The sequence below is a fragment of the Lutra lutra genome, chromosome 2 (genome assembly GCF_902655055.1).
Source record: "Lutra lutra chromosome 2, mLutLut1.2, whole genome shotgun sequence".
Taxonomy (NCBI): Eukaryota; Metazoa; Chordata; class Mammalia; order Carnivora; family Mustelidae; genus Lutra; species Lutra lutra.
Window position 1 is genome coordinate 62773673 of NC_062279.1, and position 21839 is coordinate 62795511.

The 21839-nt window shown below is 36.1% G+C and overlaps 1 protein-coding gene across 6 annotated transcripts in view; it reads right to left on the reverse strand.

The window, feature by feature from the left end:
* Positions 1-21839, reverse strand: part of SLC10A7 (solute carrier family 10 member 7) — a 253644-nt gene that overhangs the window by 205833 nt on the left and 25972 nt on the right. The window contains exon 5 of one of the 6 annotated variants that reach the window (XM_047717585.1): positions 10161-11691. The exons of the other annotated variants lie outside the window; for them this stretch is intronic. Coding sequence (XP_047573541.1) covers positions 11674-11691 — 18 coding nt within the window. The 3' untranslated portion in view covers positions 10161-11673. Of the gene's footprint in view, positions 1-10160; positions 11692-21839 lie in introns of those variants that run through there. 6 annotated transcript variants of the gene reach the window in all.

Sequence of the window (21839 nt, forward strand, 5' to 3'; positions counted from 1 at the left end):
AAGGATGGAGATGGGGAGGTAAGGCAAGCCTTTAAAAAAAAATGCAGTGTTTATTTTTTACAATACAACTCACTGTGATTTTAGAATCATAACCTGTTCTGCAGAATTCTTTGTTGATATTTAGAGATTTGTAAGGCCCCAGGAAAAAAGTCAACAAAAATATTTTACCATCTTTGGGGGAAACATCTGAAAAAAGCTGAAAGAAGTCTTGTGGGGAAGGGAAACATTTATAGAGGAGTGGCTTTTAACAATTCTAGTTAGGATCGGGGTTTGGAATAAAAGAATCATTCAAGGTGTTTCTACAGTTTCTGAAAAGCAAAGGGTGAATGGGGAACACAACCAGAAGGGCAACATAGTCACCAGAGAGGCTAATAGTTTCTAGCAGGACAGAAACCAACAACCCCTCTGGGGCTGTTTCTTTTATTCTTTCCTATAAAACACCTCACCCAGTCTTCATTTCTCCAATGCTGGCCTTTCTGAATAACAATGTGGGGAGGGTATAAAGAGGTGTGATGGGTTGGTAGAGGTAGGAAGATGGTCTGGAGAGGCAGAAGTTACCACTGGTGTCAGAGAGGTTGGAAAGGTAAACTCAGCAGCTTCACAAAGCTGACAAAGGGCACATGGATAATGCTTTCTTGAGAGAGTACTAAGTAAAGGTAAGAGAAATTAATGTATGCTGGGATCCACAAACTAAAATCCGAGTACTATAATACTATTATGGTACATTATTATATGGACCCAATTATTCAGTAAATGAGCATTTGATGAATTCCTACTGTGTTTAAGGAACTGCATTGTTATTTTTTCCTTTTTCTTTTCTCTTTTTTTTTTTGTTTTGTTGTTGTTGTTGTTGTTGTTGTTGCTATAAAATAAGACTTCTGTCCTTAATACCTTTCAGCCTATTAGGGGCTACCAGATGTGTCAAATCTACAACTACATTAAAGAAAACCAAGCTATTGGACAAACATTTATATAAACCTAATAGATTCCATGGATTTTCTTCAAAGTAGACCTCGTTTAAAACAGAGTTTACTTACTCTGTGATGGGCTTCTTTTAATGTACAATGGTTGTATTGGGGGCAGATGTAGAACTGGATTCTGACAACAGGTAGTGAAGCAGCCTGCACTGTTGGTTGATAAAAAAGGAAAAAAAAAAAAAAAGGCACACTCCTTTGACTCTTCTTTACCTATCTCATGGTCTTATTGCTTCCTCTAATGCCTTTTCTTCAAAATATTAACAAGTTAACAACTATTGCTCAAACTTAATGCATTATTTAAAATCCCATTATTAAAAAATGTACTTGACTAGAGCTCCTCTTGAAATATTTTTAGGTATAAGTCAGATTCTGAAATTTTATATAATGCACACATTATATATAGTCACATACATAAATATGTATATATTCATGTGTTCATATACATATTCACACACACACATATATATGCATATATATATATGCATATATATATATATATATATATATATACACACATATCTACATATGCCCAAACACACCATATATGTAACCAACTAAATGGGTAATATGAAGACATGTTATAAAAGAATTTTGCTATTACTACAAAGAATTGCTTAGACAGAACTGGTTTCTTCTCCCTATATTCTGTATATGTCTGGTTAAATGCACAATTGCCTTCCAGAAAAGAGTCTCTTTTCCAATGTAGCACAAAGTATCTACCTCAAACTTTAACACAAAGTTTTCAATGGAGTATTAAAATGATTAGTGGATCATTTTTAAATCATGAGAATTCTTTTCACCAGATGTATGGTAACATAGTCTATAGATCCTATGGTACACCCAACTTTCTATATTTGCTGACCTTGAGAATCTCCCTAAAGTTCCTCCTTTTAAATCGGCAAAGCATTACTTAATGCAGGCTGGTCTGTGGATATGAAACATGCACTGACACTAATTAACAATGACCACCATTTCTCAATTTCTCAATGAACCAGGTACTGTGGACACATCATCTTTACATACATCTTCTAAGTAAAAAAACCACAAGAGATATAGTTAAAATAATTCCCAGCTATATACTGCCATTTCTAATTAGTTTAAATAAACAAATGTGTTAGACACAGTTAAACATACAGAAAATATTTGTAAACTTTCCAAATTTAGGCATCCACTAAAAGTATTTCCAGAAGCTGTCTAGAATATTGGCCAAATAAATTTTCTTTTCCATTCAATTTGCTTTTAGCATTTGAAATATGGCTTATTATAAAACTAATTGTTTAGGAACATAAGCTAACATTAACCCTTTAAGTTAAATAATGTCTATCTGAATATTTTCATTTCAAATTCTGGTTGAAACTAAAGTCATTCCCATTTGTTGAGGCTTGGTTAAAAGAAAAAGTCTACAGGAAAAGACAGAAAATCTTCAAACCATTGAAAGTATACAGCTATAATATTAAAATAATGGCCTAATAGTTGAAAATGGTAATTGTTATAATAGCAATTAAGTATCCTTATTATGGCAAGCATTTATGACTACTCACTCTGTCAGACTTAACGATTTTTATCATTATCCTCTCATTTAAAAATCATATTATACCCATTTTAAAGTTGAGGTAGATGAGAGGTAAAGCAATTTATCCAAAATTGGATAACAATTAGTCAAAAGAGCCGGAATCTGTACAGATCTAGGGACAAAAAAGCCCACACTCTTTTCACTAGGATATGGTGTCAACATTAAACACCTCAGCTGAAAACAACATGCTACTGCAATTTGAATCACCATTCATACCAAACTCATCAACCCAAGAAAATACCCTTCATCTCACTGAACCATTTCCTCACTTCCACCTCCACTCACTCCCAAAAGGTTTATGCAGTTTTCCACACCAAAAATAAAGGAAAGTAAAAGTGACATCAACACAAAATATAAATCCTTCAGCGCCTTAAAAAAAAAAAAAAAAAAAAAAAAAAAAAAAAAAAAAAACTTTCCCATAAAATACAGTGGGATAAGTGTAGGACGAGTATTAAAGAGTAATGAAGGTACAAAAAAACATACTACTATCAGCACTCCAGCTGGGTACCAATGTGTTAAAGCATCTCCGTTGAAAAATCAACCTAAGTGCCTGTTTTGGAAAACACTGCCATGTACTATATGGCAGTGTTGGGAAGGAGAGCAAGCCCAGAAATTAATTAAGAAATGAGTGGCTTTACAGAGTGCTATGAGAGAAAAAGAACTTTCTAATAAACTTTCTCTCTATAGAGTGAAATCTTCCTACAGACTTCCTTCCCTCATTTACATATCTGTACAGGCCTATTCTTTTTTTTTTTTCTCCTTCCTCCAAGCCCCTTTGCCCTTTCAATCATGAAGCATATTACTCCACTGTCAGTGCAAAGCAGTTCCTAACAACAGGGAACCCAGCTGGGATAGGAAGAGGGCAGCAGGCTCATGCATTAACATAATAATCCAACTGTGTTCCCATAGGCCCTTAGGGCAGACAGCATATTAGGTAGGCCTCCTGTGCAGACCCTGGCGGAAGCTGCCTGATCACCTGCCTATCAACCTGTGGCAGCCACAGCCAGCTCAATAGCACCAGCTCCTGCCAAGCAGTGGTGCCCAATTACCTTACTACAAAAGACAGAAATCCATTTTTCTATGTCTGTTTAATGTACTCAATGCATTTCCTTATTTACGATGTGAATCTACGTTTCTGCTCCATTTCCGGGGATTGACTTATTGCCTTTTAACTTTTGAAAGTCTAGTTGTCTAAAGGCTATATCGCTGCAGTAGGCAGGAAATGAGGCTGAAAACCAAATTTCAAATACCAAAGCGCAGGTTGGTAAAGCTAACTGCTTGGTCATTAGTTGTCCAGAGTGTTTTTTCCATCGATACAGAGGACCAGAGGTGTGGGGAAGATCTGAACGGCTGTCATCACTATTTCCTTAAGGGGACAAAGGTGGGGGGAAATCCTATACCAATGTCTTCTTGAAATGTAGATTTTTTTTATATTCTAATCCAAGTGTATATTCTAAGGTTCTCACAAAGCATAAGCTCTTGTGTACACTGATCCCCTCATGAGGAAAGTACATGGATCACTACAATTTGCTGAAAGAGTAGAGAATCACAAAAGATATAGCAAAACTATTTTTAAATCTTAAGTTATTATTGAAAACCAAAAAAAAAGCTCGCCCATTTGTATGCTTTTTACTGTTTGCATATATGAACTGCATGTTTTATTTTAAAGCTGCTCCGTTCCTAGAGTCTTTGATTTACTCTATATATGTGTGGTTTTCTTTCTAAGCCACAACATCTATCAAATAAGGAAAAGCCAAAGGGTATATTCCACTAAATAGATATGTATACATCATCTTTAAAACATCATAAACAGATGTTTGAAATTATAATTCACTTCACTGAATTAAATACAGTGCCCTCATTCCTTGATAAAATTTCCCCTTACAAAGGTTACAAAGAAAAGGCATAATTGGACATTTATGGGGAAAAGGTACTTTTTAAAGTATTCCAAATGATGCTATTTAAAAAGAGCATGAGGCTACCAATTTGGCTAGGGAAATATTTTCTACTGATCAAGTGTTTCTTTAAAAAAATGAGTTTCTAAGCATGTTGTATTTTGGTTTTTTTGTTTTTTAATGGCTATTTTAATAAAAAATGAATCCTCCAGTCAAACAAAAGTGCATTTATCTAACATTTCTATGAATTTTAAATGTTAGGAAACTAATACTATTACTAAAGCCTACCAACCTGATGTGCTTTATGTGCACTCTAATAATTAAGTAGAAATTAAGTATCAAGGGCCATATCTGCACATGGCACTGATTTTCATGGTCAAGGTTACCTCTGTTACCTAACATTAACAGTCTGTGCATTATGTTAACAGATGATGGTGACCATTCAGCAACTTATCAGTTCTTTGAATTACTTCCATATACCAGACATGGTTTTATTCAAGGTAAATGCCCTCATCGTAAACAAATTTGTTTGCTCTTTACTAAACAACCCGGGGAAAATTCAAATAAAAGAAGGGGGAAAAAAAACCCTAAAATTTTCTTTTCTGTGATTAAATCCTGAGCTGTTTAATGGTCTCTAAATAATATACTATATTATTTGTTGATGGAAGTGAAAATACAAAATACTAACCTCAATAATAAATATTAATGCTTATATATGTGTTAAACAGCAAAATTATACATATCCCTTTTTGATCTTTTGGGGATTCCAGAGGCTCTTTATTCTTCATAAATTCTTACATTTTGACAAAATGTAATGCATCTTCCAAGTCATTAAATACAGAAACTTGATATTTGATTAAAAAACAATCAACAATAGCCATGTAATGACAGGATAAATTGTAGTCCAGACTTTACCATTTTAATTCCTTCAAGGGGTAGGCTTCCACTCCAGGGTAAAAAAAGAAAAGCATTTATATAAAATAGAAATCTAGCTAGTCCATTAGTAAGAACTTGATTTTCACTTAAATAGTTTGTACAGGTTTGTACAGCTAGAATAATTTAGAATAATGTAGCCAGTCCTCACTACAGCAGAGAAGGAAATAAGGCACAGGGAACTGTAGTATCATTTCCAGCATGAACGATTCAATTTGAGATCCAGTTAGAATTTTAAAAAAACCTAAACATAAATGGAGGAAGTGTTCTTTTAAATTTAAGTGGGAATATACAGAGGTAGAAAATGATGTGAAAGAATCTGTAGCTATATTTAAGTATGATAAATCAACTTTTAAGTCTGCCCCCTGCCCTCCCCATAGCAGCTTTTCTTAGGCTGTATGATCCTATTTGAAATATACCACATCTTCATTTTGATACCACTAGAGCATTCCCTACACTCCAGAGAATTACCTAGAAAGGACCCTCTTCTATTTGATTCTTAAGGATTTTAGCTACCCAGTTAGTTCAATTTGGTCGTGTGGATATGGCGTCAGAGCTGGTTTGCAGCTAGTATATTTTGACATTTCTGCCAAGGATAAGATTAAGTATGAAATAGCAAAATTACATGTTAAAATAGATGCCATTTTACTTTGTTTCTTCCTGAATAGCCCTTCAGCTGTTGAGGCACATACATTTTTCCCCAGGCAAAATCCCCAGGCTAAAATAACTAAGCCTCATATCTTCTGGAAGCCCAGCTTCCCAAACATATTCTGAGGTATCTGATTATCTATCGGCTGTCGTTTCAGTCCATATTTAATCATGTAAATTTTACCCGATAAAGGAAAAACATGCCACTTAAAACATGTCTTTCTTGTCAAATGCTCATACTGGATACAATCAATGACAATACTTAATTTTCTATTCCTTCTTTTTAAAATGTTGTTCTTTGTTTTAGCAAGAGTGAAAAGTCACAGGATTCAAGAACTAATCATTTTTGTACTCCAAACATAACTTTCCCTCCAAAAGTGCCCTCCCAAGCAGTGAGCTACCCCTCATTTGCCACCAGGGAAAAGACCCTCCCATCGACTAAGATCTAATCCTATCACATTGCAGCCTCAGACTCTTGGGCAACTATGTGTCAAAGACCACCATTTTAAATTGTGACAGATGTTCTGAGGGCTGTCGCTCCAAACCTCAAGTGAGAAAAAATGTTCCTTTAGAAGTAAAGAAATTCAGGAAACAAGTAAAAAAGGTAAATAAGTAAATAGCTCTTAAGATCTTTCACACCATCAGAGATTAGAAAAAAATGTTTAAGACTGCACACTTAACCTCAAAGCTTTTAAAATTAAGAGAAATTAAAATGCATATTGAATCATCACATTCTAACAAAGCCAACTTGATTTATATCGCAAGCATTTTTATTTAGCACATAATTCTATCACAAAAAGTTTATAGATTATTACCTCAATACCCGCTCAAGTACTAAATCATTACACATTAAGTTATTAAAAGAATTTTAAAAAGAGAGCTTAATTGCCTGTTCTTACAACTTAGCTCTTATTTCGAATCAGAACCCATCCTGGAAGGCTTTAGAGAGACTGCTGAAACAGAATTAAGAAAAAAAGATGAAAAATAGAGAAACAAAATATGATTGGGTAGAGGAATACATAATATACAAAGAAATCTATGAATAAGGAAGGTAGTGGGAATAAATAAAAAAGCCAGAACTAGAAAACTAATACTCTTCATCTCCTTACATTGGATAATGCTTATTATTTGAAAGTACAATTAAGCACTTCTGGGTACACAGTGTTGTGGGAGATGCCACAAGAGATGATACTCACAGTAATGGTCCGTAAGGTAAATGGGAGGAGAGGGAGAAAGGTGGAGGTGGAAGAGAGCACCAATAATCAATGAAGCAGCTTAAGACAACTACATTAACAGGTGAGCCACTAGCAACATTGGCAACTTCGGAAAGATAGGGAAAAGGGGTGTTCCTTTTAGTCTTCTCCTTAGCAAATCCCTATTTTAAATGTGGGTATATACACAAGCATGTGTGTCTTGGGGGTGAGGGGGAAAGCGGAGGAAGTGAGGAGTTCCTTGAAAAGAGGAAATAAAAACAGCCCCCTGAACCACAACAGAATAGAAAGCTTCTACCACTGGGACTTTGGTCCTGGAACTAGGACTCTCATTCCTTTGGATCAAATCCTGCTATACAACCAACTCCAAGGAACTGACAAGAACATTGTGATACTGGGAAGTGTTTTGTTACTCTGAATACTACTTGTTTAAAGTAAGCCATTAACTGGAGCTTAGAAATGTTTATGGCATAGTGGTCATAACTGACTCAACTTGCACTCAAAATAGGAAAACACATAAGCAGACTCTTGTGTGATGGTAGATGGTATTGTTGACAATGGGGTAGCCTGTAAGAGAAAGACAGGTGTAAAGAACAAAAACACCAATCATCACACAAATTCAGCTCTTAAAAAAAAAAAATACAGTTGCCTCTCTATTCTTTGTACAAGAAGACAATTTTATTCTTGCTTCAATACTTAAATCTAGAAGCAAAGAGATAAATCAATTAATCCTTACAAACTGCTCCTAGGAGCTTCATTTTCCTCAAGGAGTTAAAAGAAGCCTTGACCACCACACAAAGAATATGAAATCTCTGCACTATATTGCTAACACATATCTCCAATTAGGTTTAAAGACATTTTTACAGCTTTTATGCCAAGTTTATATTACTAGATGTTAAAGGATGTGTTGTAGCACTTAAAAGCTCTAAAGCTGGCTCTTGATAACAATGGTTTATGATTATTTCTCATGGAAAGCAGGAATAAGGCTTTTACACAATTTTGTTGTTACACAATGATGCTGAACAGAAACAAAAATAAGTGGCAATGCCAACCAAAATCTTTTGTTCTCTCTTTTGATACTCTCATCTAGAGGCTAACATATCAAAAGTTATAATTAGATTTTTACCTATGCCTTGGAATAAATTCAGCTAAAAGCCTTTAGAAGCTTTAGGATTAAAACAAACTCAAAACAGCAAATGTATTCACATTTTCCAAATCCGTCTATGTCTCCGCAATGTAAAACTGTATCTATAAAGCAAACAGGTAAAGGATAGCAAGAATTTTCAATTAGCATTTCATTATAATACCAATGCAAAAAGAAAGAGGTCAACTATTAATAAGGTACAGATTTCCCACCACTGGGATTTATTCTGAATTCATTTTAAGACCAAGAAGCTGTGATCTAAAAATCTCCACTCTAAAGCAGTTAAAAGTTGAAATAATTGTACTTTTAAAGTAAAGATTGGGGCTTTAAGAACACCTCTTCATACATTAAACCATGTAGTTCCTGACTCTTAATTTGTAATTTTGACTTAGAACCCTTATACCCATTTATTTTATAATAAATGGTTATATACTGGATAGCACATCTATTGTGGGTAAGAAGAACAGTGCTTAGAGATTTCAATCAAGCACATGGGTTCCTTTTCGTTTCCCTTTTTTGGTATGTACACTTCTCAAAGCCACACAAAAGAAAACATATCAAAAAAGAAATATACTCACTAAAATTTAAGGTTACTCCAACAAAAGGGTTAATTAGGGAAACAAATTTTCTCAGACTGCTAATAATGGGAATGACACATACTATGTGCCCATAAGTAATTCTCAGGTATCTTTGATCTTCAGCCCCACGCGGTTTCTGTTGCCTACCGTAGCCTGGCCTCTGGGACTCTCTCAGAACCAGACATCTGGCTACTTTGTTGTTTTAGACTAATCTCCTCCCAGGAGAGCTCAAGAAATGACACCAGGCAAGGAGGGTCCTGGCAAGGGAAAAAACATTATGGTATTAGCAGATTTTTTTTCCGAGTGGACGGGAGTATCAAAATTGTCTTCAAATTTCTACAGGGGTCTTAGAAGCTCTTCTGTTCTGTGGTTTTACTCTGGCATAATTTTAATAGGGTATAAATATTATATCTATAAGCCCATCAACTATCTTCAAGAACTCACTGTAAGTAAATCACAGAATCTTACAACGTGTAGGAGAAAGTTGTGGGGAAAAATACAAATCAGATTAATTCTTCACCCATCTGTTAGGGTTGGGTGATGACTGATAAAACAAAGATTTTAATTGTCAGCTTAAGGGTTACACCGAAATTGTGGGATAATGTCTAAGATTTGCAAATACAGTTGCATACCTCCCATTAGGCCAAATCCCTATCATATTTCTTCTTTTTTTTTTTTTAAAGATTTTATTTATTTATTTGATAGAGAGATCAGAAACAGGCAGAGTGGCAGGCAGAAAGAGAGGAGGAAGCAGGCTCCCTATTGAGCAGAGAGCCCGATGTGGGGCTCGATCCCAGGACCCTGGGATCATGACCTGAGCCGAAGGCAGAGGCTTAACCCACTGAGCCACCCAGGCGCCATATTTCTTCTTTTAATTGGGATTTTTTTGAAAGAATCTTAGCCACCAATCTACCAGAAGGGTTTTATTGAAGTGTACCGCTGTAAAGTGTCTCTGAGGAAACCAAGAAGGAGCAACAAGAAGTGATACAAATTGAAAAAAAAAAAAAAAAAAAAAACACAGTTAAATCAAGGACAAATGTTTTTTTGAAGCAATGGAAGATCATCAGTATTTTCATCAAGGCAACAAATAATCATCAATATCTTAATTCCTTTTTAGGGATTTTTGTTCAATCCTAAAAATCTATACATTCTGAGAAAGAAAAATTAATTTACCATTTGTTACACAAATAGAATATAAGCCAAGTGAGAAAAGTGCTTCATCTGTGAACTTTAATATTTTATCCTAAAATCACATTTTATCTATTTCTAATATATTCAGATAATGCATGATATCAAATGGTACACTACAATATGACCTCTATGTTCTTATACAGAATGACCAGAAATTCATCAGATTAGCTAAAATACCTAATACATTTATCTCTTATGTAGTATCTGTTAATATAAAGTCCTTGTTTTAAGTTTCAACTGCCTTTATAATATTAAAAACACCAAACTATACAGTGACTTTTACCTTGGGCTATATTTCATAAATTAACGATTCCAATATCCTATTTTATCATAACACCATCCACTCTGTTAACATCCATAGAATTACCACTACAGATGAAAGTTTTCAGAAGATAAATGTAAAAAAGACAATCTTAAGCAATAATAATTCATTTGTGATTAAATAATTCCCCAAGCAAAGCAAAGGATTTATTATATTAGTGAGGAATAAGCAAGTCACAAAAAGACAAATAATATATGATTCCACTTAGATGAGGTTTCTAGAGTAGTCACATTCATGGATACAGAAAATGAGAAAGTTGGTTGCCATGGCTGGGAAGTCAGAGGAATGGAGAGTTATTATTTAATGAGTATGTATTTTTATTTTGGGAAGATGACAAAGTTCTGGAGATGGATGGTGGGGATGATTATACAACAATGTAAGTTAAGTGTATTTAATGCCAATAAACTATATCCTTAAAAATAGTTAAAATAGTAAATTTTATGTTAGGTATATTCACCATGATTTTATAAAATTACATCAGATACAAAATAATATAAAAAGTCAAAGATAATGAAAAATCAGAGCTCTTTTATTTTGCATATCTGTCTTTGACCAAAGATGCATAAATTTCATGAGAAAATTACCAGTCACACTTTAATACACATATTCTTATCATCATCACTCAAGAAACACCACCACCAAAAAAGCACAAAGTCAGTCTCGGAACACATTAGCTAAAAGGATTCCAGAAAGAGTATTTCCAACAATTCTCCTAAACATCTAGAATTTTGTATTTAGCACTAGGAAATACTGCTGCTAAATAACAAAACTATTACTCAATATTAATCTGCATTTCCAAAAGAATCAAGAGAGAGAAAATTCAAGACAACCAATGAGATATTTTTTATAATACTGCACACTATTAAGTTATAATGGACCCAGGAACAACTACTGCTCTTCAAGTGGCTTCGAAATATTATATTATTTTGAATTATATTCAGTGTAGTTCCAGTATTAAGCATACTTTATCATATCCTATTATTTGAAAATTATACTCAGATATATTACATTAATTGTAATCAAGTTTAGTTGCGTACAAAAAACCACTCCAAATAACAGTGCTTACACAAGACAGGTATGCTCTTCTTTTTCAGGTAAAAGAGGTCTGGGGTAGGCAATCCACGTATAGCAGCCCCACAGTCAAAAGGACCCAGCATCCTATTCTGGCTGCTCCACTGTCATTAGCAGGCCATCTCTCAATCTAAGACCTCTCTTCAGCCTCTAGCCATCAAATCAACATTCTAGTAAGTGGAGAGAAGAAGGAAATGAAGGCTGCACCACCCACTTTTAAGGGAAGATCTTGAATGTGATATGCAATACTTCCATTTACATTTCACTGGAAGTTTATGACCATCAGAACACCAGAAATTTAGTTACATGACCATCAGAACACCAGAAATTCTAGTAAATACAGTCTCAGCTGGATGGCAATGTGCCCAGCTGAAAGATGCGGTTCTATTCTAAAGATGAAGGGAGAATAGGCACTACAAAATGACCAGAGGTGTTTGATACATATATTAACTAGAATATTCAGTTAAATACAACTACTACTGTATGTAAATAAATGGGTTTTCTTTAAAGAGAAAAAAATCCATTACTATTATTTGTATCTAATTAGTGTAATTTATATAAAACAATGGGATTTGTTAAAAATCACCACAATGAAATTTAAAATTTAAAATTGGGTCAATTTGGGGTGCCTGGCTGGCTCAGTCGGTAGAGCATGCAACTCTTGATTTGGTGTCGTGAGTTTAAGACCCACATTGGGTGTGGAGTCTATTTTAAAATGAGTAAATAAAATAAAATTGGGCCAATTTGAGAAAATAATATCCAATTGAAGAGACAGACATAAGGAATCAATTCCTTTCCTTGCAACACAGTGAATTTCCTTTATTTCCTTAAGTATGAATTGAACACTTATTAAATAAATGAATTGGGCAGATTCTCCCAATGAGTTAATATTCGGTGTTGGCTTAGACTGAGTCAATGCAGAAACAGAATATAACTTAGGTATAGACTTAAGTCAATGATTTTCCATCATCCCACCCCCATCCTTTGCCACTACTGGGGTGGGGGTGGGGGGTGTTGGAAAGGAGGTAAAAGAGTGAAAATCAGAATAACCAAACCAATTCCCTATTAGACCTTAACACCCAGACCAAATGTAGAATTATTTCTACAAAATCATACAAAAAGGAATTTAAAGAGATTAAATGATTTGACTCTGACTAGAGATTTTAGAGTTATAGTTAGAGCTCAAGTTCCTCTCAGTTGGCTATCTATCTCCTTGACTTCTGCAATATCCAAATAAAGCTGCAGTGATTCATTTTGAGAAGGCTTAGGAAGCAGCACTTTTGTGCTATGGTGAGAGCAGTGAATTGTGTAAGACTGATGAATTACGGACCTGCACCCCTGAAACAAATAATATATTATATGTTAATTAATTTAAAAAAAAAGAGTAGGTAGCTGCCTAGAAGAAGGCTTGAGGGTATAAGACAGCAGCAGGCTTTAGGATGGGTCTTGTGGTCACAGCAAAGCAGTCACACATTAGTCACACATTCTTTTTTTTTTTTTAATTTTATTTAATATTTTTTATTTTATTTATTTGACAGAGAAATCACAAGTAGGCAGAGAGGCAGGCGGGGGTCGGTGGGGTGGGGAGTAGGCTCCCTGCTGAGTAGAGAACTCAATGAGGGGCTCAAACCCAGGTCCCTGAGATCATGATCTGAGCCAAAGGCAGAGGCTTAACCCACTGAGCCACCCAGGCACCCCTAGTCACACGTTCTAAAGGAAGCTTCCTAACTCCTTGGTGCTGAGGGCAGAAGGCCTCATGGAGTCCCAGGGACCCTGCAAAACACCTGCTATACACCGCGCCAGTGTGAAAGGTAATCCCTGTCCACTGCTAGAGCAGATGGATCAATCCCAACAGCTTCTATAAGAAGAGACAGTGCTATGAAAGTACATGTCTTTGTCATTATAAGCGCAGGTTCAGGATTTGGAAACCTGAGATGTTCCACTCTAGGCTGAAATAGAGTTATGCCCCAAGGAAGAGACCACACAATAACGAGATGCTGAGGACTGTGACAATAAAAAAGGTGCCAGAGGACCACACAGAGACCTACTAACAGTCCAGCTTGGTTAAGACCAGTTAGTAGAGGAACTAAAATTCATCAGAAGAAAAGAGGGAGAGACAATGATGAAAGATAAACAGGAGCAGGACAGGAATGAAAAAGGGAAAAGTTGAAAAGATAAAGACACAGATTTTAAAAATACAAAAATAAAAATGAAGAAGCTTTAAAAAAAAACAAAAAACCCGTAGGCTATCATAGTATTCTCTCTTCTCTCTTCCAAGCCTTTTGAGGCAAAAAAAATAAATAAAAATAAGTGAAGCACTTTAAGCAAGGAAGGAAAGAAAATACTAAATGCTTTTTTAGGGATCATGTTTTAAGCAAGGTGGAAAATACAACATTTAACTCCTAACCCCCAAAGTAGTAACATAACATTCAATAAGACAATCCAGTAATTAACTCAATTAATTTATCAAATAGACTTCCTAAACAACAAAATTTTTAAAAGCCAATCATCTAATGGCAGTAACATATTAGCGAAATAACTATAATGTTTTGTAATTTGCAAAGCATGTTCACATGTGTTAATTTAACCATTTAACCAATTAACACTGAACAACATGTACCTATTGTCAGAAAATATTTTCTATAACCTAATCAATATCATGGATTTAGGGAGGAAAGTGGGTATATATTAATAGAGTTTCTAACATTGAAGTTAATTTTTTTATCTTTCTTTAAATAACATTTAAAGAAAAAATTAAATAAATTTTCTTTAAATAACATTTAAAGAAAAAAAAAAAAACTACTGTGTCTTACAGTTTCAGATGCCAGCTAGAAAGGGGAATATCTGTGGCTGTGTGCTAGGTGGGATTGGAGTTTGGGCCTATGGTACCAAAAGAAATTCGAAAGCCCTCTTGTGTTTGAGGTATGGAAGGAAATCTCCGATATGGTTACACCTTCTCAGCTGGCAGGGAATGGAAATTGCTGAGCTGAATTTGAAGCCTCTCCCTGTGACTAGGGCAGTGGTGATCTTTTCCTTTAACTCCATGACCACTGCAATGCATACAGCTTTGGCCCGACATGTGCCACAGACCCACCCACACCATATTTACTGGGCCCCTGACATAGGCCAAATACTGCACTAGAACCTATGCAGCTCTAAATAAGAAATACACATTCCTTTCTGTCAAATGGAAGAAGCTTCCGTGAGATGCAGAGGCCTTGGCTAAGTAAGCTACATGTGCCGTGATGGGGTGAATACCGCAGGGCCCTGGCAGAGAGACAGAAAAGCTTCTCAAAGGGAGACCTGCAGTCAGGTAGAAAAATCAATGCCTACTCAACTTCGGAGGGATCATTTTTTATCCAACTACTGGTTTTTTGGTCTTTTCATAGGTCAACCCTTATTTTTCTGACCTAGGTAGCTGGGGCACTGAGCCGTCTATCAATGGAGAGCTTTCAGTGCACCTGTCCTAGCTCCAGTGTTAACTGAGGGACTGGCCAAAAAGGGAAGGATAGGAACAAAGGCACTGGAAGCAGAGTGCCCAGTTTACAATCACTCCCAGATCTGCTCCTTTTTGTGTCCGTTTTTTCATCTATAAAATAGGAATAATAGTACCTTACTCAAAAGGTTGTTAAAAGGATTAAAGGAATTGATGCCTGCAAAGCCCTGAGAACAAGGACTGACACATATCGTGCCCTATCAGAGCCCTGGCTCTCACTATTTTGATGACAGGCACTTACTATCATTGCAGTTGTCTCTTACTGTGCGGGTTAGCAGCTAGCTAAATCCACTTAGGGCACAGGGATTGCCCACAATAACAGTGTTTTCCAGATTGTGCATTGCTATAGTTCTGAATCATTCCACCATCCTGCTGTGCCCTTTTTTTATCCCTCCAGGTCAGAAATTAGGGAAGTGCAGAAAAATGCTAGCATTTCTTCACATTCCTAAAGAACTTTGTAAAAATCTGCAGTTAGGCTCCTTTTAACCACTGAAAGTCTCCTTTATTTAGCAAACAAGCTTCTAACTCAGTTTTTCTTTCCTCTTTCTCAACTGATAGTCAACTTATAATGAATTGGGCCTTAAGTCCTAAAACTTCATCAACCATAGGCCAACTGTTTCTTAAAGTAGGCTCCTTTTTAACCCTCAGAAGTATTTCAAACACAATTTGAAAATGAAAATTTTTTAAAGAGTACATAATTCCTCCCAAAAATTCTATCTTTGCTTATCTACAAAAAGATGATGATATCCCAACAGAATTCATATCTCTTTATAGACTACTTGAACACAGTAGATCCTTGTTTAATTTTAATGCCAGCTCTCATTTTTCATATGAAAATGTGACTACGTACCCCACCTTTTTTAAAAGATTTATTTACTTTTTTTTTTTTTTTTTACTTATTTATTCATGAGAGACAGAAACAGAGAAAGGCAGAGACAGAGAGAGAAGAAGGCTCCCCGCTGAGCAGGGAACCCAATGCAAGACTCAATTCCAGGACTCCAGGATTATGACCTGAGCCAAAGGCAGATGCTCAACTGACTGAGCCACCGTCACCCCTGCACCCCACCTTTTTGAAGGCAAGTGTGCAAACATATAGCAGAATAGCTGGTAAGTAAAACTACTCAGGAACAGGAAATATCACACCTTGGAAGAACAAAAAGAATAAATGCAGGCCAACAAAGGCAGAGCACAAGTGTAATAAGTATTTACAGTGGCTTATTTTGATAAGGACTTAATGTAAACTCAAATGAGAATTAAGGCATATTATTCCCTCTTGTCCCTGATAAGGAGAGCCACAAAAATTCAAAAGTGTTTTTCATAGGCTAACTCAATATGCATTTTAAAAATATGAGTATGTATAAATATATAAATATGTTTTACCTCCTACAGTTAGTTTCTCAGACTGTTTTCCAGAATTAAACTATCATGGTACTATTTGAGAACATGTACCATTTTCAAAACAGTGTGAATTTAATATAATTGTAATTAGACTGGAACTTTGTAATAACACTGTCTTAGAGGCAATGTCTGAGCATCATTAAATAAGCAACACTACAGAGCATCAAATGAAAACTTCCCACAATAAGTCTCTTAACTACAGCCACTCTGGAAAACATCATGGAGGTTCCTCAAGATGTTAAGAATAGAGCTAACCCATGACCCAGCAATTGCACTACCCAAAGATACAGACATAGTGAAAAAAAGGGGCATGTACACCCCGATGTTCCTAGCCGCAATGTTCACAATAGCCAAACTGTGGAAGGAGAAGAGACGCCCTTCAATAGACAAATGGATAAGGAAGGTATGGTACATATATACAATGGAGTATTATTCAGCCATCAGAAACGATGACTACCCACCATTCGCATTGACATGGATGGAACTGGAGAGGATATATTAAGTGAAGTAAGTCAAACAGAGAGAGACAATTATCATTTGGTTTCACTCTTACTCGGAACATAAACAATAGCGTGGACAACCATAAGGGAAGGGGGTGAAATCCAAAGAGGGAGAAATCAGAGAGGGAGATGAACCATGAGAGACTGAGGACACAGAGAAACAATCTGGGGGTTTCACTGGGGAGTGGGGTGGGGGTAGGGGGTAACAGGGTGATGGGTATTGAGGAGGGCCTATGCTGTGATAAGCAGTGGGTGTTATACTTAACTAATGAATCACCAAATACTGCATCATGGACTATTGATGTATTATACAGTGGCTAACTGAACTAAATAAATAAATATTAAAAAAATAAATAGACAGTCCCCACCCCACCCACCAAAAAGAACTTAGACTTTGACACAGAAATAATGGCCAATAAATATTACATGTATTGTTAAATAGGTAAATATACAAATAAATAAAATGTATTTGTATGAATGAGAAAATATGTCTAATCTAGACAGAATATTGTTCCGTCTATCCCATCTTATTCTAGCACATTAAGTATATAAAAATATCCTTGAAGGAGAGATTGAGAATACAAACTTATGGAAATTACTGTCAGGTAAGTGACTTCATCGTTGTTCTGAACAACTCTGTTGGGACCGTTATATGACTAGGATGAAACTGCCCCAAATCCTTGTTTGTCATTTTTATTATGGATACCCTTGTACAGTATTAAAAGGATCAGAGAAAAGGAGTTCCTGAAAAGAAATTTCAAAAATGTATTAGAGAGCCAAATACAAGCAAAAACATCTAATAAATGGTACGTGTCATGACGGAGGCACAAAAGAAGTACAACGGAAGGCAGGAAATATTAGTTCTGACTGAGCATCTGTAAAGGCTTCTAGAAAAGAAGTGGTATTTGACTTAGACCTTGACAGATAAGCAGGACTTCATATGGCAGACATGGAGGATAAAGAGATCTGTACTGCAGGAGCAGACTGCTTGAATGAGCTGACCACAAACAGCAGGAGAACTGATCAGGAACACAAAGTTCCCAAAGTGGTCTGAGGGCCAACACCAAAGGAGACATCTACAAATGACAGATGGCCAGGAACCCCCCTGTGAATAGATCAAAGGCCAATAAGTTTGTCTAGAGGATCAGAGGAGCTGACTCAAGAGGAAATATGGATGGTAGGTTTCCACTACAGTTTAGGAAAACATTTTTCAAACTGTAGTTCACAAAATCAATTTAGTGGATACTGCTTGGCATTTTCTTTCTAGAATGGAAGAGAGAAAAGGAAAAGGAAGGGAAGGAATGGAGAAAGGTACAGGGGAGGGGGAAAGGAAGAGGATGAGAGAGAGTGAATTACACAATAGAGTTACTATACTTTGGGAACTTTTCAATTTCTATCTGTGGGCTGTGAAAAAAAAATGAAAATCACTCATTTAGAGGGTTCTGCAAATCCAGTATCTCTTCATTTGATTAGAATGCAGCTCGGTCCCACTCAATATATTCAGACCATTAGTTTGGATCCAAGTGTTCTTGGTCATGAATAACCTGCTTGAAAAATCTTATTGCACTAAGCAGGATGTTCTCATTAGGTACCTGGGAGACACAATCTGATGTCTTCATAATGTAAGTTTAAAGGGATCATTTTCAAAGTTTGTAGCAATGCAGTAAAAATTAAGCTTGATTCCTTTAGTCTGATAGATGCTGAATACCTCCAAATGAAAAATACATGTATATAATATAATCCTTTTTTATGAAGCATATAATCTCATAGGGGAAGTTGAGAAAACATAAAGATCTACAATTAATGCAATAAAGTTGCATTAAACCTTTCATTCCCAGAAGGTAATCTTGAATATCTGACTAACATTTCAGGTTATGGTAAGAAATATTTATACAAAAATACTGAAGACCTATACTATTTCACCAAGAAGCAAACAGCTTCCCATATCCTCTTAACATAAACACAGACAGCAAACTGATGGCTGCCAGAAGGGAGGGTGATAGGATGGGCAAAATGGGTGAAGGGGAATTGGAGGTATAGGCTTGGATTCTAGTCATGGAATGAATAAGCAACTGGGATGAAAAGGCACGGAACAGGAATACAAGCAATGGTCTCGTAATAGTGTTGTGTGATGACAGATGGTAGCTATACTTGTGGTGAGCATAAGCAGAACATATAGATTTGTCAAATCACTATGCTGTGTACCTGAAACTAATGTAACATTGTATGTCAACTGTACTTCAATTTAAAAATAGGTAAGTAAATCAAATATACAGGTCTTTCCCCCCCCCCCAAAGTATTTTCATCTAAAACAACCCTGTTGGGGCACCTGGCTGGCTCAGTCGGTCAGTGGAGTGTGTGACTCTTGACCTCAGGGTTGTAGGTTCCAGCCCCATGTTGGGTATAGAGATTACTTAAAAATAAAATCCTTAAAAAAAAAAAAAAATCCTTAAAAAATAAATAAATAAAAATTTAGAAAGAAAATAAACCAACCCTGCTCCTGAAACTAATATTATACTGCAAGCTAATTAACTGCAATTTAAATTAAAACTTGGAGAAAGATAACTAACTAAATAAATAAATAAATAAAACAGCCCTATTTACACACAATTAAAAAACTAAAAAAGAAAATACCCAAGATCACAGAGCTTGTTAGGGAAGAAACTAAGTCTTCTCACATCCAATTTATTCATATTTCTGTAACTCTTTGGTTCAACAAATTACTGAGAGTAAGTCTCCTATAGTAACAACTTTATAAGATATACAATTACATGAGGAAATGGTATACAGTCAATGCACAGTTAAGCCACAGAACCTAAAAAAGGTACATGCCCAGAATTTGAAAATAAAGGTAAAAAAATCAAATTCTCTATAATCAGATACAGAAATATGATATTAACCAAATTAGGTTAGCGAAGAAAAACACTGTAAGTGTGTTGTTTAAACTAGTGTCTCTTCAGGATCACTAAGGAACCCAGAGTACCTTCCTAAAAAGGAAGTTTGACATATAAAACATAATTAATTGAAATAAGCCAAATTACTGGAAATGTTTTATGTGGGTCCTAATATATGCAGACATTCTGGTATTGAAAAAGAATTAGATAACAAATTTTCAGTGTTGATGTAGGAATATTCAAGGGAGACATGGTAGCCTGATTGTTCTTGTGGTTGGTTGGTTTGTTGGCTGGAATGGAACCAGGTGGTCTTCCAGGCTTTCCAGTTTAGAGGAAACATCCTATAAATCTGTTCAATGCTCTTTATCTGATTCTAAATTCCCAAAGCAACTTTTCTACTACTAATATGTTTCCCCATGACCTTTCATTCCCAGAAGGTAATCTTGAATATCTGACTAACATTTCAGGTTATGATAAGAGATATTTATACAAAAATATTGAAGACCTATACTATAAACTAATGCAAACAAGTAAACTGGGATTATCCAGCTTATTAAAATTTATTTAAACACTAGCTATCTTATATTGCAACTTACTATTTATGCTTTATATCACTTGCTAAACTGACAATTCTATGAATGTACTATATATAGCAAGCTATAGCAAGTATTCAACACATAGTTTCGAATGAATGAAGTGAGTGAATGAGTAAACTCAGAAGATCAAATTCCTGAGAAAGCAATGATAACAAGGTGATTTCATCAATGCAAATCTCTACAAAGATGATGCTGATGCTTGCTTGATATGTTCCTGAGCATTTATAGGTACTTCTGCATTCAATTTATAAGATCCTTGAAAGCAATCCAATGAACTAGGAATGCAAATACTACTGTTAACTCAGGTGAGGAAACCAAAGGCTCAGAGAGGTCCAGGGCTTACCTGGTGACCAATCAGACCACTAGGTGAGTAATGGTAAAACCAGGAATCAAACACCTGCTTTGATTGCTCAGCAAATATGTCCTTTGCTAAAGGTCAGATGGCCTAGCAGCACAGGTGGTGATGTTAGCCACAGCATGTTCATTAGGCTGGCGTTGTTTAAATACTTCTCACCCACAATCAGGACTGGTCCTTATGGCTGAGGCAGAGATAGACCGAAAGGTGGGGATCAATAGACTTGAGATACAGAGAGAAGGGCCCAGAAACGGGAATCTGGCAATGCCAAGCAAGGTGTCTGAAGACCAGATCCCTGGAAGACATTTCCATTGGGATGGAAAAGGAGACAGACTGGAAAAAAAGGAATGAAGAGAAACAGGAGGAAGAGAATTAGAAGAGAAGAGTGTCAGGGAAGCAAAAAGATACAAGAGGCAATCAGGCGTGGTGTCAAAGTCTACAGTTAAGTCAAGGAGGATGAAAACTGAGAATGAGCCACTAAATTTGGTGAACACAGACCACTGCCAACCATGAAGGGGGTCCTTTTGGTTAGGGTGGCATGAATGGAAGATAACTGGAGAGGAATTAGGGGGTTAAATGAGAGTATTCTAAGTTACACACAGAATTCTTGAGAAATCTAGGTATGTTTCAAACAAGTTTTACTGCAGCTTAAAACAAATACAGGCAACTCTTTGTAGGGCTTCTGAAGAACGCTAAGCCCGGGGCGCCTGGGTGGCTCAGTGGGTTAAGCCGCTGCTTTCGGCTCAGGTCATGATCTCAGGGTCCTGGGATCGAGTCCCGCATCGGGCTCTTTGCTCAGCGGGGAGCCTGCTTCCCTCTCTCTCTCTCTCTCTCTGCCTGCCTCTCTGTCTGCTTGTGATCTCTCTCTGTCAAATAAATAAATAAAATCTTTAAAAGAACGCTAAGCCCATCCAGAAGATGAGAATCATGTTAAAAGGTAGATACAGAAGAAGGGTAGGGACATGCAATTTCTCTGCTGCTATTGTAGCCACTGCTATTCTGTTCTTCCAGCTGGCAGAGAGGAAGACAAGGCACCATTTCCCAGAGAGCCCAGGAG